This window comes from Talpa europaea (genome assembly GCF_964194135.1).
Source record: "Talpa europaea genome assembly, chromosome: 5".
Classification (NCBI taxonomy): domain Eukaryota; kingdom Metazoa; phylum Chordata; class Mammalia; order Eulipotyphla; family Talpidae; genus Talpa; species Talpa europaea.
The window spans coordinates 96,609,381-96,627,386 of record NC_140071.1 but is presented as its reverse complement, the minus strand read 5'-3'; the positions used below and the strand labels follow the sequence as shown (position 1 = coordinate 96,627,386).

The 18,006-nt window shown below is 35.9% G+C and overlaps 1 protein-coding gene across 2 annotated transcripts in view; it reads right to left on the bottom strand.

The window, feature by feature from the left end:
- ANTXR2 (ANTXR cell adhesion molecule 2) overlaps positions 1–18,006 on the bottom strand; it is a gene marked incomplete at both ends in the record, with an annotated part of 146,940 nt that overhangs the window by 111,283 nt on the left and 17,651 nt on the right. For both annotated transcript variants that reach the window (XM_084233284.1, XM_084233283.1), the window contains 4 exons: positions 14,177–14,257; positions 14,628–14,696; positions 14,821–14,928; positions 15,383–15,464. In XM_084233284.1, the coding sequence (XP_084089410.1) occupies positions 14,177–14,257; positions 14,628–14,696; positions 14,821–14,928; positions 15,383–15,464 (340 nt within the window). The remainder of the gene's footprint in view (positions 1–14,176; positions 14,258–14,627; positions 14,697–14,820; positions 14,929–15,382; positions 15,465–18,006) is intronic.

Here is an 18,006-nt window from a genome sequence, read left to right as displayed (position 1 = left end):
CAAAAGCATACTCTAGATACAGAAATCAGTTTGGTAGTTCCCTGACGGGAAGGAAGTTGGGGGGTGGGTGAAATAGGTGAAGAGATCAACCGTATTTTAGTAGATGGAAGCTACCAAATAAAAAGAGGAAGGGTCCTAAGGGAGGCTCCTTCACTTTATAAATCAAAGTTACTTCAATAAAAAAAAAATTCAAATGAAATAATTTGCATTGAATGTCACTTTTAAACCGCATGGCAAAAAGTCTGCCATAAACATATATACATTAAGAAAGTCAAAATGCAAGTAGTTCCTATCTTTTGAATTGTTTGGGATAAAACTACAGGTAGAGCAATACTTACTCTTCCAAATTATAATTATTTTCTGTTGCTTCTAACTGGCTGTGAAAGATCCGTGCATTGTTTGTATTATTCATATAATCTGAACACTCTGAATAGCTTGACAAACACCACCAACACTAATTTCACTGAATTTCTCTAACAGGGAAGGAAGGTAGAATGATACAAAGTTGTTTATGCAACTCTCTGGGTTAGTTGTTGGTTAGCAAAAGATCTTATCAGTTATGACCACACTGTTTGCTCTTCTCTGAGGTTACAGATGTTTGGCTGGAGATGAAAACAGACCCCACTGTGCTGTCCCTTCTCCAAAACCAGACTTGAATGAAATATCATGCAGACATTTCCACCCTGTGTACTCCAGGTGAGTTCCTAATTAATTGGATTGAGTCTGCATCCTGTGGCATGTGATCAGGTTGTAGGATTTCAAGTCAAATCTGCATTTGAGATAATAACTGGCAGACATGCACTCTGGAGCCAGAACTGGAAAGGTCCATGGGGGTATGAAAAATACTGCTTTGTCAGAAATACAAGTGTCACAAGAATCCCATTGGTTTACACAGTAATGTCTTATTTGTTTATCTGTAGGGTTACAATCAAATCTTCGTAATTACTAAGTATTAGCCAGGCGACAGTATTATCAAGGAAACATCTGTAGCAGAAATAAGCAGAAAGCAATGAAAGGTATCAGTTTTGTGAGAACCCTGACTTCATTTCTTCTTTCTTAGAGATTTTAAGACATACATGAAACCATAATTTGAGATCTTATAAGTTCTTGAAACATTTACATAATGGACACGTGCTATAATAACAAATATAGGACACGTAAGTGGTGTTAAGGCATGGAAAAGGCATACAATAAATACAGTTATGACCATTTTCTTCTGTCATTTAGATAAAGGGAATTTAGTTGAGATACACCCAACATAAAATTTAGCAAGGAATTAATTTAGAGAAATGAAGTTAAAATATTAACATAGGCCTTACATATGATTGTATGAAGTTTATGCTGTATTTGGGAGAAATATCTAGACCTTATTTAAATATTGAGAATCCAGTTTAAAGAAAATCATCACTTCCTACAACTGCTTTGTCAAGACAGGTTTAATACTTCATTTTTTTTCCCAATTTCTAAATGATAATGGGAAGAATACTCGATTTGGAAAATAGAATAGAGCTCATGCTAGAGGGGCGTATTAATGAATGATAATAATACAGGACCTCCCTATAATACAACAAATTCAAAACCAACCTAATAATTAAACATCTAGCACAATATATTATAATAGTAGTAGATCAATTAATGTTTATGAAATTAGTTGAAAAGCAAATGTCAAACTTTCTAATAAGAAGCATGAGCATTTTAACTTTAAGACAAATAAAAGGGGGGCTTCTCAGTGGCGCAGCAGTTGAGCACTGGGCTGCAAAGCTGCACGCAGCCTCTGCAACACCGGTTCAATCCCCGGCCACCGGTGAGGGTCCCACATGGCGCACAGACCTCTCCTGATGCGCCCGCTGCTCTCCTCAGCAGTGTATTTCGTCAGTCTGCCTGTTCTGTTCCCCCCTCTGGCTCTGGTGAATTCTCTCACCCTCCCATGCTTCTGACTGTACTCAGTGCTTGTATAAATAAATAAATATATCTTTTAAAAAAAAAGACAAATATATGAAAATAAGCAGTTAAGCAGATTTTGAAAAAGTACAGAATTGAATGAGGGGTTACTTGAATTAATCAAACCACACATGACTTCTGTTATTCACAGTGAAAGGAAAACTTGCTTGGATAGTTCAAGTTTTTGGTAACTAATGACACCTATGGGTCATTGAACAGATGCTAATTTTTTTTTTAAGAAAAGCAAAAGAAACAATAAAATAACGTGAAAAGAAAATCAAGATTGGGCCTCCCAGGTGGCGCAGGCGGTTGAGTGCAGCACTATGAAGCTGTCTGCAGCCTCTGCAGTGCTAGTTCCATCCCCACTGGCCACGGAGCAACCCACATGGCGCAGCAGACCTCTCCTGTCTCTCCTGCTGCTCCCCTCAGCAGTGTATTTCAGTCAGTCTGCCTGTTCTGTTCCCCGCTCTGTCTCTGGTGGATCCTCTCACCCTCCTGCACATCTGGCCTGTACCCCAGTTCTTGTATAAATAAATAAATCTTTAAAAAAAAATACAAGTTTAAGGTATGCATCATCTTAAAAGAGGGAGGCTTATACCTGATAGAATATGTGAAAAGAGAAAAAGGATATTAAATCCTATTAAACAGTTTCCTTTGTGATCTAAATTTCTAAAGTCAATTTAAATAATGATTTTCCCCAAAATAAATTATTTCCTTACATTTAAATTCCATATGCTATTCAAATATCACCAATACCTTTAAAATTCCATTAGAAATTCAAAATATTCACCCTACCAACAACTTTCTCCTACTGGTTTTGGGTGTATAACATCTCTACAACAGAATACTACAAATAACTTACAGATTCCATAGGTTTATCCTTAACAGATAGAAACAACTAATTTCTTTGACATACAACATATCACAAAATATCAGTAAGATAACATCTAAAAAAAATCCTTTTTTCCTGTTTTAATGAGCAGCTTTAAGAACAACAGGAGTTCATTCCAAATATGAACAATTCCAAGTTTAAACTTCATAAGGACAGGCCTCCCCAGTGGTGCAGCGGTTGAGCGCCATGCTGCGAAGCTGTCTGCAGCCTCTGCAGCACCAGTTCGATTCCCGGCCAGCCAGGGAGAACCCCACATGGTGCAGCAGATCTCCCATGCCTCGCCCCCTGCTCTCCTCGGCAATGTCTTTGGTCCATCTGCCTGTTCTGCTCCCCACTCTGTCTCTGGTGAATTTTCTCACCCTCCCGCGCTTCTGACCTGTACCCCAGTTCTTGTATAAAATAAACAAATCTTTAAAAAATAAATAAATAAACTTCATAATGAACAAAATAACTAGACAACATTCATTCTAAAGGTCCCAACAAACTGAAGCTTTAGTAATTAGCTATACATGTGCATAAAATAAGCTGCCAAAACTATGGACAAGATCCTTTAATAATCTTTTCTTGTTTCCTTTTTATAGTTCAAAATTCAAATAAGTGATTCTTCCCATTGTAGCTGCCAAACCTCTCTGTGAAATATATTTCTCTGTAAGAGGTAATACTTCAGTGAAAAACAAGTGTAATTGTAATCACGTGTTTTAGCTGAGTTCATTTTTAAAAAGTGCTTGGAGCTTCAAAATATCAGTTACTCAATAGAGTGTGCACTGCACTGACCCATTTCTAAATATGGATTTTTCTATTATTTTGCAAGTAAGCAAGTAGTGTAAACACAGTGACAAATTTTCTAAAAAAATTTTTACTCTAAGAAGTCTAGAAGTCTAGGGAAGAATATGTTATAATTACTGCTTTTTACTCCCCTCAGCTCCAAACATAATAGATGCACAGTACTGAACATACTATCGGTGAAGATATATCCATATTACAAATGGTGAAACAAAACTACCAAATGACATTTAAGTTCCTCCACATCTCACAATTGCAGAGCTCCTGACAAATCATATTAACAAGCCGTCTTTTCTCACTACAACCCAGAAATATGCCAAAAGGAGATTGTGATTTGAAACAAAAGTTTATCTGCCTTTCATTCTTTTTCTTTTCTTTCAGTCAGCTCACATTCAGAATAAACAAAAATGCTTTCTGAAAGGATGAATAGATTTTCCATAAGAAGTGCATTGAGGGCCTCCCCGGTGGCGCAGCGGTTGAGTGCTGGGTTGTGAAGCTGCCCGCAGCCTCTGCAGCGCCGGTTCAATCCCCAGTTGCTCCCCGGCCACCAGAGGAGGGTCCCACATGGCGCACAGACCTCTCCTGCCGCCCGCTGCTCCCCTCAGCAGTGTACTTCGGTCCTTCTGCCTGCTCTGCTCCCCGCTCTGGCTCTGGTGAATTCTCTCACCCTCCTGCGCTTCTGACTGTACCCAATGCTTGTATAAATAAATAAACAAACAAACAAACAAATAAATAGATCTTTAAAAAAAAAAGAAGTGCATTGAAATTGCAGGATCATGATAATGTCCTATTTGTTTCGGAATTTTAAAATATTGAATCCCAGCATGCTTTCCACTCTGATGCACATATTATTTTATATTAGTCCTATTTGTCCACTCTCTTGTTTTATTCACTGAAACATGAAATGGATCTGCCAAGCATTCTAAGTGTTTATTTGTTCAACTTGATTTTTTAAAAATCTACAGTTACAGACAAATATTTCCCTATGTAACAAAAACAGAAAAATATTTTATTGTATTAGACTATTAATTTTATAGTCCAACACACACACCTAAAAAAAAAAGTGGGCTCACATTCACAGCAACGTGGATAGAGCTAGAAGGGATTATGCTCAGTGAAATGTCAGAAGGAAAAAGAAAAATATCAGATGGTTTCATTTATAGCAGCAATATAGGGGAACCAAATAAGACATCAGTGTTAAAAAATAATAACATAAAACACAACAAAACAAAAACAGACAATTATAAATCAGATACATCCTGCAGGGGATGAGGAGGGAGAGACATCAGAGGGAGGGAGGGAGGGAGGAGCACAGGGGACTGAGGTGATGGTGCACGGGTCCGTTGGTGAAGGAAACTCTATGGGGACTACACCTGAGGGGGTGGGGAGAAGCAATATTGTTTAAAAATGAATAATGCTGTAAAAAAAATTTAAAAAAGGTGGGTTCAGAAAAGTCAGGAGTTTCATACCCTTTCTTATAACCCAATATTCAGAAAAGTGTCTTGAACACAATATATATTCAATAAATGCTTCTGAATAAATTTGAAATTACTCTACTTGAGGAAAAATGAGGTATTACTGTGAAATTATGCATTTACCCATTATAATTTACACCAATGATACATTCACTCATAAATCTTAACCATTTTATCCTTCTTTTTAATTTCTTTCTACTTGACTGAATTTGTTTTCAAAAGCAAAGGAATCGCTAAAAGTCATCTCCTATTGGAAACTTGGACTCCCATGTTTACTGCAGCACTTTTTACTAAAGTTAAACTATGGAAACAACTAAGTGCTCCAAAAAAATGAAGGTATCAAGATGATATAGTATATATATACACAATGGAATAGTACTTACAATCAAAATAAGATAAACTCATGCCATTTGTGGCAACATGGATGCAGCTGGAAGGGATAATGCTAAGTGAAATAAGTCAGAAGGAGAAAGATAAATATCAGATGGTGTTACTAATATGTGGAATATAAAGTAAATAAATTAATAGTTAAATGAAGACAAGCTGAAAAACTAATCCTTGATAGCTGACTACAGAACTGAAGTACCGGTGGGGAAGGGGTAAGAACAAAGAGGAAAGGAAGCACAATGGTCTCTGGTGGTGAAATATGTGTGAGTTGGTTATGGGTACACTATAGTGGTAATACCTGATGGGAGTATCACAATATTACCTCAATTAAAAATAAATAAATTTTTAAAAAGAAAAAAATAAAGATATTTACATTTTTCTGTAATAAATTACTAATAAAAGGACACTTAAAATTAAAAATTTAAATGCAAAAAAATAAGTCATCTTTTGTAGTGCAACAGATTAACATTCAGCAATAAATATTTCACACTTAATTTTGTCTACATAATCCAATGCCACCAGTTTAGTTTTCACACAAAATATCCCAACTCTATAATTATTTATTCAACATGGATTGAGTTCCTTAAACTACAATTCCAATCAAATAAAGAAAAAGGAAAGAATAATGTTGTGCAAATAAAATATAGCAGCATTGGACAGCGAATGTGAGCACAAGGTTACAGAATTTCAGTAAATAAAATGAACAATTTTAAGCAATTTTTCTCTTTATATTTTTGAGTCAATTGTAATTTGGAAGGAATAAAGTCTGTTACGAGAATGTATGTCAAATGTTCTGCCTGTGGACTCCCCGAGTAAGCATTGGAAAAGTCTCCCCTTCCACTGCCATCATGTCTAAGTCAGAGTCTCCCAAGGAGCCAGAACAGTTGCAGATGTTCTACATTGAAGTATTAAGCTTTGAAATAACCAATGACATGCCCATTTGTGCAATGGGCTGTGTGATAATGAGAGATCCAAATGATCATGACAGATCATAGACTGTGTGGTAATGACAGATCCAAACACCAAGTGATCCAGAGGCTTTGGGGTTGCCATTTACGCCACAGTGGAAGATGTGGATGCAGCCATGAATACAAGGCCACACAAGGTAGATTGAAGAATTGCGGAGCCAAAGAGGGCTGTGTCAAGAGAAGATTCTCAAAGACCTGGTGCTCACTTAACTTTATAAAAGATTTTTGCTGGTGGCATTAAAGAAGACACTGAAGAACATCGCCTAAGAGATCATGTGGTGAATGAGCACAACTGAAAGAAGGAAAGCTCTCTCTGAGCAAGAGATGGCCAGTGCTTCATCCAGCCAAAGAGGTTCTCAAAACTTTGGTGGTACTTGTGGAAATGGTTTGGTGAAACGACAACTTTAGTCATGGAGGACACTTCAGTGGTCAAGGTGGCTTTGGTGGCAGCCAGAGTGGTGGTGGATATGGTGGCAGTGGGGATGGCTACAGTGGATTTGGTAATGATGAAAGCAATATCCCAACACTATAATTATTTATTCAACATGGATTGAGTTCCTTAAACTACAATTCCAATCAAATAAAGAAAAAGGAAGAATAATGTTGTGCTAATAAACATTATTTGGAGGTGGTAGAAGTTTTGGCAACTACACAACCAATCTTCAGTTTTTGGAACCATAAATGAAAGGAGGAAACTTTGGAGGCAGATGCTCTGGCTGCTGTGACAGAAAAGGCCAACACTTCAGCAAGTCACAAAACCAAGGAGGCTGGTGACTCCAGCAGCAGCAGTATATATGGCAGTGGCAGAAGGCTTTGATTAACTGGCAAGAAACACAGCTTATCAGAAAAGGAGAGCCAGAGAAGAGATGGGGAGACACAGGTTATAACAAATTTGTGAAATCAGTCAAGCACAGTGGTAGCAGGGTCTCACTGCTACAAAAAGAGGTTTCAGACAATACTCATGTGTATGACCCAAAAAAAAAATGAGGGCTGTATTTGTGACTAGTTGTATAGCAGTTTATTTTAGTTTCTGTTCTGTGGAAAGTGTAAAGCATTCCAACAAAGGGTTTTAATGTGTTTTTTTTTTTTTTGCACCCATGCTGTTGATTGCTAAATGTAATAGTCTGATCATGACACTGAATAAATGGGTCTTCAAAAAAAAAAAAGTCAAAAATATGTTAAATATAGTTGAATATAGTAGCTATCAATTCCTTTTCCTACCCTTCTTCCCTACACTTATTCATCCTCACACATCTATGAACAGTCTTCTCTCTCTATTGGAGAAATTGTTCTCCACTTCATGTGGTACTAGTGAAGCTGTCGATCATGATGTCATCTTCCTCTCCACCTTGCTCTCAATCCTTTGTCTGGAAGTAGGCATTTTACTCAGGCTTGTCCAGATAATGCTGACAATGTCACTGATACAGGAATGAGTACTTGACCCAACTGAGTCGATCGGAGTCCTCAACTGGTACCAAATATATGGATGCCCAGAAACAATAACTCTCTTTAGAGTAGGCTTGCTAACTGAGGACTAGGTAAGCCAGAAACCTTTGACAATTACCTTCATCTGACACTGTTCTGAACAAGGAGACAATGAGGCAGACAGAACCATCTGGAAAATGTACTAAGATAGGAGACCCCTAGAACATGGATTGATTCCTTGGATCCAGCAGCACCAGTGGGAATTTCCCTTCTGAACTACTCAGTTAAATAAGCCAATAGTTTTCTCTTTTTTAAAGCCAGTATGAAACTATTCTTCTCACTTGTAACCAAAAGTTCTAACAGTGGAATATAAATAAGTGAATGAAATCAAAGTTATACGCAATTAGAAGTCAATTCAAAATATTTTCTGGTTAACAAAAAAGTAGTTGATTGTTTTAATGCTCAACTACATCAGCTATATTACAAAGCTATTTTGAAGAATTTGCATGGATGTTATTTATTGACTCATTCATTGATAAGTATGAATTAACTACTACTTACCCAACATTGTATTAGCCACTAGGCAAAAAAGGAGGGGGAAATATGATCCAAATGTTCCTACCATTAATATGAAAGATGTTATCATGAGCTACCTCATCTATATTCAATACTCAAGATCCATGTATAAACAGAAACTCAGCTTAATCTGACTTATAGTAAACCTCACATTATAACTAATCCTGTTAAAAGGAGTTCCAATTTTGAGTAAGTTCTACCAGTTGTTTTTTTCCCCCAATGAATGTATCTTTATAGTTATCTCAGTTTCAGTTTTTTTTTAATCAAACCATGATTTTATAAATAGAAATTTCTACAACTTAAGTTGATATTCAAAGCAGATGTTAAAAAAAAATCACTTAGTCTAAGGTCTTATTAGAATGTTTATTACATATTCTTTGCTATGAAATGATTTGTCAACAGAGAAAATGACTTTGTAATGTCTTTTCATTCCATTAAACATAATTTAGACACTTTTCTTAGATATTTTCTAAAACAATAGACATTACTGAGAAAAACATTTTGGTTCCAAAGGTCAAATGAAGCTTATAGTTTCAACACTATGAAAGTTACTTTTTGAAATATATATCCTATTTTTCAACTTTATAAACACATCTTTGTTTATTTAAATTTCCCACCTATATGGGTGATCACTCCCTTTCTATTTAGGTACTTAGAAACTCTGGCACTAGCTGCCATCACCCAAAATGTGGTGTTCTTAATGCTTCTGGAACAGGGTTATTTATTAAACCAGCTTCACAATTGTTTCATCTCTTCTGCTTAGTGTTTTCTGAAGCACTCTGTCTGAAAAGGAAAAACTATGGAAATAATCCCAAAGAGTAAACATCCCATGGTCTTATTTTTAGAAAAAAAGGACAGAGGGGGGTTTTCCACCAAGCATTCTGAGCTTTATTCTTTCCCTGTTATTCACCAACTGTGGTTTTATTTTTCATGTTTTGCATAATGAAACACTAAACTAAAACCCTCGTGCACTCACATGAGAGTCTGACCTAATACTACTTCAAATAAAACTACATTCTTGAAGAAAAGTCCTGACTAGAAACCAAAAATAATTAACACCTATGATCTTAAAAATAATATAAAGTGAAAAACTGAAGTGTTCTATCCCAGTGTCTGCGGGCAATGAAAAGAGGAAAAAACAAAAGGGGGGACGGTAACTCAATTTTGCAGTGTTCTTGTTCCCCAAGGGACGTCCCTAAAGGGGGTTTCTTCCTGGGCCCAATCAACTCCTCTGTACCTTCTGTACCTCCTCCAGCTAATGCTGGAGCACCTTCAGTAACAACAGCTTTTACTCTCACCTCTCAGGCTTCTAATTATTCCTATTAGTTCAGGGGTGAGGGAGGGATACCCAGTTACATTCTACTCTCCTTGCTATCCTTTAATCCCATCTCTTAGGATCTATTAATTTGTTAATGTTTTCCAAAGTTGGCTTTTTATTTCCAGTCCCATTGCCATCATATTAATGTTTACAACTAATATTTGCTACCTAATATTTGTCAGAGCATCAGAGTTCATTCAACAATTAGAAAAGAATTTTATACGTAGAGGTTCAACCTTAGTCTGTCCTGATATGCTTGTAACCAGAGCAGTGTTACACTTGACTTAGTTCTATTGTGACAGACCTAGAATCCCACAACCTGAAATAAATCCTAAGAAACTATGGTCAATCAGGGATGCTGTCCCCCCTTTGACAATGAGGATTCCACTCCACTAATTAGTACTACAAGTTCCCCCGGTGAGAATTGTATCCATTTTCTGGATGCAGTGTTCTGTTACTCTCCATTATTTGTTGATGGGATACTGAATCCCAATTCTTGTTGAACTTCTTAATTATTGGCTGGGTCCCACCCCACTGACTAATTTGGAACTAAGGCACAGCCAAATAATTGACTTTAAACACTATCTACTAATACTTGTTATTCTGAGCCTCTCACACTGTCAGTGGCATGTCCAGTTAGACTAATGTCATTGATCATTTCAATTGCTGGTTCTACAAAGGGTCAATAACCTTGTTCTATATGGGCCTAGCTTCCTTCCATTTCTAAATTCCCATGAAATGTTTTTTTTTAATAATTCTTTATTATGCCATCTCATTCATAAAACCCAATGAAATAGGTTATCATTATCTACATTTGACTAAGGAGATGTTTTAAACTCAGAGATATTGCATTGTAGTATGTACACAAGGTCTCATGGCTAGGCAGTGGCAGAGTTGGAATCCAGACACAGGTCTTTCGATTCCCAATTTCATGTTGTCTACACTACATTCAGTTGCCTTTTGTCACTGTTCATAAGGACTATTGCAAGAGATGTATAACACACCTCTCCATCTTCTAAATCATCATATATATTACCAAGAATATTCTTTTCTTTTTTTTTTTTTTTATAGAGGCATGCTTTATTTATTTGTTTGCTGGTTTGTTTGTTTTGTTTTTGTTTATACATGCACTGGGTACAGTCAGAAGCGCGGGAGGGTGAGAGAATTCACCAGAGCCAGAGCGGGGAGCAGAGCAGGCAGAAGGACCGAAGGACACTGCTGAGGGGAGCAGCGGGCGGCAGGAGAGGTCTGCGCGCCATGTGGGACCCTCCTCCGGTGGCCGGGGAGCAGCCGGGGATTGAACCGGCGCCGCAGAGGCCGCGGGCAGCTTCGCAACCCAGCGCTCAACCGCTTCGCCACCGGGGAGGCCCCAACCAAGAATATTCTTAAAGGCTCACTTCCATTTTATTAATCTCATGCTTTAAATTAATCTCCAATGATCTCTGTTTGTTTATAAAATAATCGCCAATCTCCACACACGCATTTGAAGGTCTCTATAATCTGGATCCTAATTACCTGTCAGTATTTACTCCCCATACCACTTCATAATTCAAGTCAACTGTACTCCCTAAAATACATTAGTCAGTCAGGCCAGTTTAGCCTGTTTCTAAAGTTTTGTGTTCCTGTTTTTAATTAAATCTTTCCAATTGTCAGAGCCCAGTTCAAACCCTACCACAAACAGGCTCCTATGACTTCAATGAACAGAACTTATTCTGACAATCTACTTTTACTCTAGCCATACTGGCATTTTAACAAAAATTATCCTCTTTACCACACAGACTAAATCAATAAAATTTCCCTCCTCCAAATCCTCACAATTTGTTATAAATTTTTCTCAATTAAAGATTAACTGCCAAGAAATAAATACACTGAAAATCTATAAGACCAGGTATATTTAAATAACTTTTATCAGGAAAAAACAATTACCTATCATTTTATAAATATTTTGCTTTCATAGTACCATATATCTGAAAGATTTAAATTTTCTGATTTCTTCCATTTGCTAAGTTTTATATAAAAAAAATCCATAGTATAATTTTATCTATTAGCTTAGTAAATCAGCTTGGAATAGATATACTATACTATATTTATTTTAAATACTAAATATTTTTTTAATATGGTACTTTTTAATTTTAAAGTGCAATTCAAATTTGAGACAGAGTGAGAGCTTTTGTGAATTATCAGGAATGGTGCAATCTGCCTTGAAGAAAGATAAAGTGATTGAATTACCTTAAACTTCTATAAAATAAATGAAATTCCCAAGTTATATTCACATTGATTAAAAATCTCAACCATTACTGAGATCAACTCTGATTGTAGTGACTGTTTATCTACCTGCCTACTCTGCCTTTTTGTTGCCAGGGTTTCCCCAGAGGCTGGTTTCCCTGGGGCTAATTTACTCCTCTTTTGAGACAAAATAGCTGAAGTTTAACTATATGGAGATGAAAGCTCTATCCATCAAACCCTCCAGATAAAACTCAAGAGAGACTTTGTTGGCAAAGTGTAATTAAAATAACACAAATCTTTACAATTCATGCTAAATGTATCAACATAACTTACTCAAGTCAATTAAGAGTTTCAGGCAAAAAAGACTGTAGTTAGAAATTGCATTCTGAGGTCTACCTAACCTAAATAGAAAAATAAAATTTAACAATGAAATGTTCTTTTAAACAAAACAACTTTATCAGCTCTGGTAGTCAACTACTCATTTTTTGAAAGGGAAATCTGTACTTATTTGTATCCCACAAAAAGAGAATTTCCAAAAACCAATTAGTCACCTGGAAAATGTTTAAATAAACCTGTTACTATAGAGAAAAAAAAAATCAAAAGGAATAACCCAGAGAAGTCTTTTCTCCTTACCAATATAATTATAAGAATAGCTGAACATTCTTAAACAATAACATTCTATTTAAAATACATTAATACTGATTTGTTTACAAAGTGTCAAGTTACCCTCCATTTTCATTGTCCATCCATTTTCCTATATTTTAAGACTAAAATCATATTTGCAGCACATGTTGAATCTAGTTGTAAAAAATTTGGGGAGCCTCCCTGGTGGCACAAGAGGTTATAAGACGCAGCCTATAAATTTTCCGCAGACTCTGCTCCCGGCCAGGGAGCAACCCACATGGTGCAGCAGACCTCTCCTGACTCGCCTGCTGCTCCCCTCAACAGTGTACTTGGGTAGATCTGCCTGTTCTGTTCCCCCGCTCTGTCTCTGGTGAATCCTCTCACTACCCCCTCCCCGCCCCACACACACACATCTGGCCTGTACCCCAGCTCTTGTATGCATAAATAAATAAATCTTTAGAAAAAGATTAAAAATTTACTATTTTTTACATTACGATTTTTCTAAAAACTAGACATGATAATATATGTAAATTCCTGATATAATTGAATCTGTTACATTCTGTACTTACATTTGGCCTTTCCACTAGAAGTACTGATATGCGGTGATAGAACCAAATTGTATACTTTCTTTGAAAAGCTCCATTAATTAGGAAACAAGCCTATATGCTACTAAAAACAAATTCAGTAACTCTCATTCTGTGTTTCTGAAAAACATGATCTTTAAAGAGAAATTTTAAATACCAAATGTCAGAAGAAAATGAGATTTCTTTCCTTTCCAATAAATACCTGATTAAGAGAAAGCATTGGTTTAGGGGAAATACGTGTGTGTGTGTGTGTGTGTGTGTGTGTGTGTGTGTGTGAGAGAGAGAGAGAGGGAGAATACACACACATATATATATATTATTCACTTTCATTTTAAGATGGTGTTTACCAAAATATCATAAATACTTAATAGCAACTGTTCCTACTGCTTCTAGCAAAAAGCAGTAAAATGAAACATAAACCTCAGCTGTGAAAGCCCAAGAGTTTTCCTTTGCACTTCATCACTCCATTTCCCCACCCCCTGTTTAGGCTAGCCCAGATTCTAACGAATCTCAACTGAATTCCAAACAGAAAAACTGTGAGCGTCAATGAAACTATTAATCATTATAATGGAAAAAACAAGAACAGTCAAATACCCAACACAGTGATAGCTAAGAAATACCATATTTGGAAGAGGGAGGAATCACAAATGCCAATCCAAATTTTTATTTTACACTTTGCTTATAAAGCCTATAAAACATTCAAGATAGCAAGCCAGTAAGGAAGTCCATGCTTGAAAGTGGAAGCGTGGCTAAGAAAGTTAATGAAAATCTTCAATTTGAAATCACAAACCCAGGCTCACAGTGTTCAATTTATCAGAATTAATACCAAATCTCATTTGCAAAAAATACAGATCTTTAGGATTACACTGTGTTCTTCAAGATAATGACCTACTAAACTGGGTATCAAGATTACTTCTTAAAGTACAAAATATATCTAAAATTATGATGTTTTCCTACTGCCCCAAAGAAATACTCACAGAATTAATTATTCCTTTTAGAGCTTGAAATCCGCCTGTAACAGGAAAAACTTGTTCCCTGGAATCAGCAATTCTTTCGAGCTTTAGAAAAAGGAGGAAAATATAATAAAGAGGTGGGTGAGATACACAGCACTTCATACACTTCATTCATTTTGTCTTAGTTATGCTCTTCTGAAAAATTATACTATAGGATAATATGGCCTGGAAAGAATTGAAAGTGATTCTTCCTTAATAAATGGTCAAGAAATTTAGGGTTTTGTTTTCAGTCATGAAACCTAACAAAAACAAATATTACTAACACAAGACTCAAGCAAGACATATGGGATTTTCGTTTAAAATCCTTAATAAGTAATTAAATGTGTCATAGTAAGTCATCAGTGAAATAACTTGATGAGCTATCCTTAAGATAATTATGTGACATAATTAAAGTTTGAAGGGTTGATGTACTCACCTGAGCTTGTTCAAAATCAAGGACACCAACACAATATACTCTAGCTCCAAGTGACCTGGATATCTTTGCCTTGAAAGAGGGAAGATAGAGGAAATGTGCAAAAAGAAAGAAAAAGGTTAATTATTCAAATATCAAGCTACCCATACAACAAAGTACAGTGGGGTGTAAAGAACAGTTTCAGTTCAATACTCACCTCTTTTTCTGCATATTGTGGCACCAGACCATCCAGCTTACCATCTGTCAGAGCAATTATGATACTGGAGGTTTTAAAAGCTCCTGATTTCTGAATTTGTTCATTTGCCTGAAAACGAAGAATAATTATCCAACCCACAATTTAATCTTAACTTTTAAACAACATGTCCCAGCAAGCTGAACTTGTAAGTCTAACAAAATCAAAATATTAGAGATAGGCTTATAAAACATTGTTATGTGCTTATTTTATTAGAAATATGCATATGTTCATGTTACAGAGTATTGTTTTTGGTTGAAATGATAAACATTTTAGCTTTGATTGAACAATCTGAATGTAACCACGGAGAAAGTGGAAAATTCCTTAAAAGGCAAAATGCTATCCAAATGTTTCTTATCACCACGGGGTACACAATGTTTTCTATCATTCTTATCCCCAGAACTTAAAATTAAAAAAAAAAAAACTTTAAGATAAATACATAAGTGGACTGGATTTTCCTAGAAAAATAATTTATTCCAATACACAATAAGAAAACATTCTCTCCCAAATACATGAAGGAACTTACGAGCTTTAGTCCTTCATGGATGTATGTCTCTCCTGAAGGCTTCACATTTTTTAAATTCTCCAAGCCTATGCCAATATTGTATCTGAAAATAGGTATTATAATATTAAATGAAAGAAAAATAAGCAAAGATCACACTAAGCACTTCTCAAAAACACAGCAGTAATTGATACTAAGTTTTCTTCAGTAAAAAGGAAAGAAAAGAACATGAGTTTTGAGGGCAGTTTGTTGGTCATACTTTTCTCCTTTCTCCAAAGAGCATCTGAATTTTAACTACAAAATATCAGAGCACTGGGGCCTCCCTGGTGGCATAAGGGGTTAAGACACAACCTATGAAGCTCACCGCACCCTCTACAGCACTAGTTCTATCCCCAGCCAGGCAGGTAACCCACATGACACAGCAGACCTCTCCTGACTTGCCCGCTGCTCCCCTCAGCAGTGTATTTCAGTTGATCTGCCTGTTCTGCTCCCCACTCTGTCTCTGGTGAATCCTCTCATCCCCCCAAACTCTGGCCTGTACCCCAGTTCTTGTTTGTATAAATAAATAAATCTTTAAAAAAAATAATCAAAGCACTATCAAAGAGAACTGCCTTGAAAAATCTAGGTATATTTTAGATATTTTGATCTGAGAAGAGATATCTCATCATAAGTAATAAAGACATTTTCCTTCAGTCAAAAAGAAACAAGAATTGAGTAGGTCAGCTTAAGTGAAAAGGTATTTTTGAAGCACTCACTCAAGTTCCCTACAAATTGAAAGTTTTCTTTGTTACCTGAAGATTCCTAAAACATATTATTTAACCAATACTTGTGGAAACTAACATTTGGGACTTTGCCCCTGAGTCACAAGTCTCATGTCCCAGTCACTTATGTAGCATCTCATCTTCTCACCCATCCAGACACTAGTTCATTCTCTTGAATATTATAGAGACTTAATAAATATTTCAATAACAAAGACTGGCTAGATGGCAGGATGAAGGAAAGGAGAAATGTCTGATACTAGATTCTTGGGATAGGTAATATGAATGAAAAAAGATAAAAAACCATAGAATAACATTTTTTTATCACAACTAGTTGTCCCACTGAAGTATGTTTAAATGAAGTATGACAACACTAAGCTATTTTGTGTGTATAAGTAAGAAAAGATTTTTTTCGGATATTTTAAATACAGAGCCAAAGACCCACAGAATATTTAAACTAAAGAAACCACAGAATATAATGAGTGAACTATAATAATGTAAAACAATCCACAATAAATGCAAAGTTTCTTTTAAATTTAAAAGATCAATAGAAATCTTTCTAATACATTATTTTCAGAATTTTAATTTTTAAAAGGAAGCAAAGAAAGTGTCTTTCAACTTAAGACTTGAAATGGTAAATGGAAGTATAAAGCTTCAAGCAAAACATGAAAAGCACTCACACTAATGAGGACAATAGATGAAAAGAGATTATAAAAAACATATTATCTGAACATCAAGTAACTTACTGGGATGATAAACAAAACATGTGTATGTATGTATACACACACACACACATATAGATGTTATCTCTTTTCATAATGAGTTTAAAATCTACCTATGCTGAGCCTTTCCCTAAATTCATGACATACTTTTTTTCTAAAAAGCTCCAAATATTATACCCATATTCAACTTGCACTACAATGAACTATTTTTCCTCTTACAAAATTCTATTTTAAAATAATTTAATTCAATTTAATATTTTACTTCTCAAATAGACTGAAAGTTTATAGCTGACTATCACCACATCCATTTTTTTCTTACATTGTTGTTCATTTTTCTGTACAGTAATTGGTTACTCCCCTCAGGTGTAGTCCCCATAGATCTCCCACACCATAATACCTGTGAACCATCACTACGGTCCTTTGACTCCACTCTCTTCCCCTCTCCTGTTGTTGGTCTTAGATCTATGGTCAGCTTGACAGTTCATTGATTTTAATGTAACTTCCTAGGCTGCACTTATAACTTAGAACATCTTTGCAAAGTAAGTATTCAATAAATTTTTCAAATCTATCATAGAAAAAAAAACTCATAATTCCACAGATGATTGAGTGAATTACATAATTTAAAAGCTTGTTTTATCTAAATATTTATGCTAAGTATCTATAGAAACAACTTGAAACTGATTCCCCCTGAATGCAGATAAAACCCAAATATTTGGTGCTTCCCAGAAATGAGTGGCAGAGTGTCCTCAAGCATTAATGTCTGCTGCCAAGAGGGAAATGAAAGAGACAACTGAAATTTCAGTTTACGTGACAGATTTGCATGGTAAAAACAGCCTTCACCATTCAGGTCAGATTCAGCTCCCCATTACCTCCAGAACCAGACAAAACTGGCAGAAAAACCTAAGTTCAAAAAATTTTTCAAATGAGGAATTTGGTAACTTTTGGAAAGGTAGATCTCTGCTAGCTTATTCACTAAAAGATGCACAGCATTTTTTAAGTTTCAAGCCATATCCAAACCTGACTCCATAATGTTCTGTCTGCCCAGAATTCCAATGCCTTTGCAGCTGCATAATCATAGGAGGAAAAGTGCCCCATGCCCACAGCCAGTAGCAACAAAGCATGTGATTCCTGATCTTGTCTTCTTCCACTGTAAACACAGCCTGTCAGC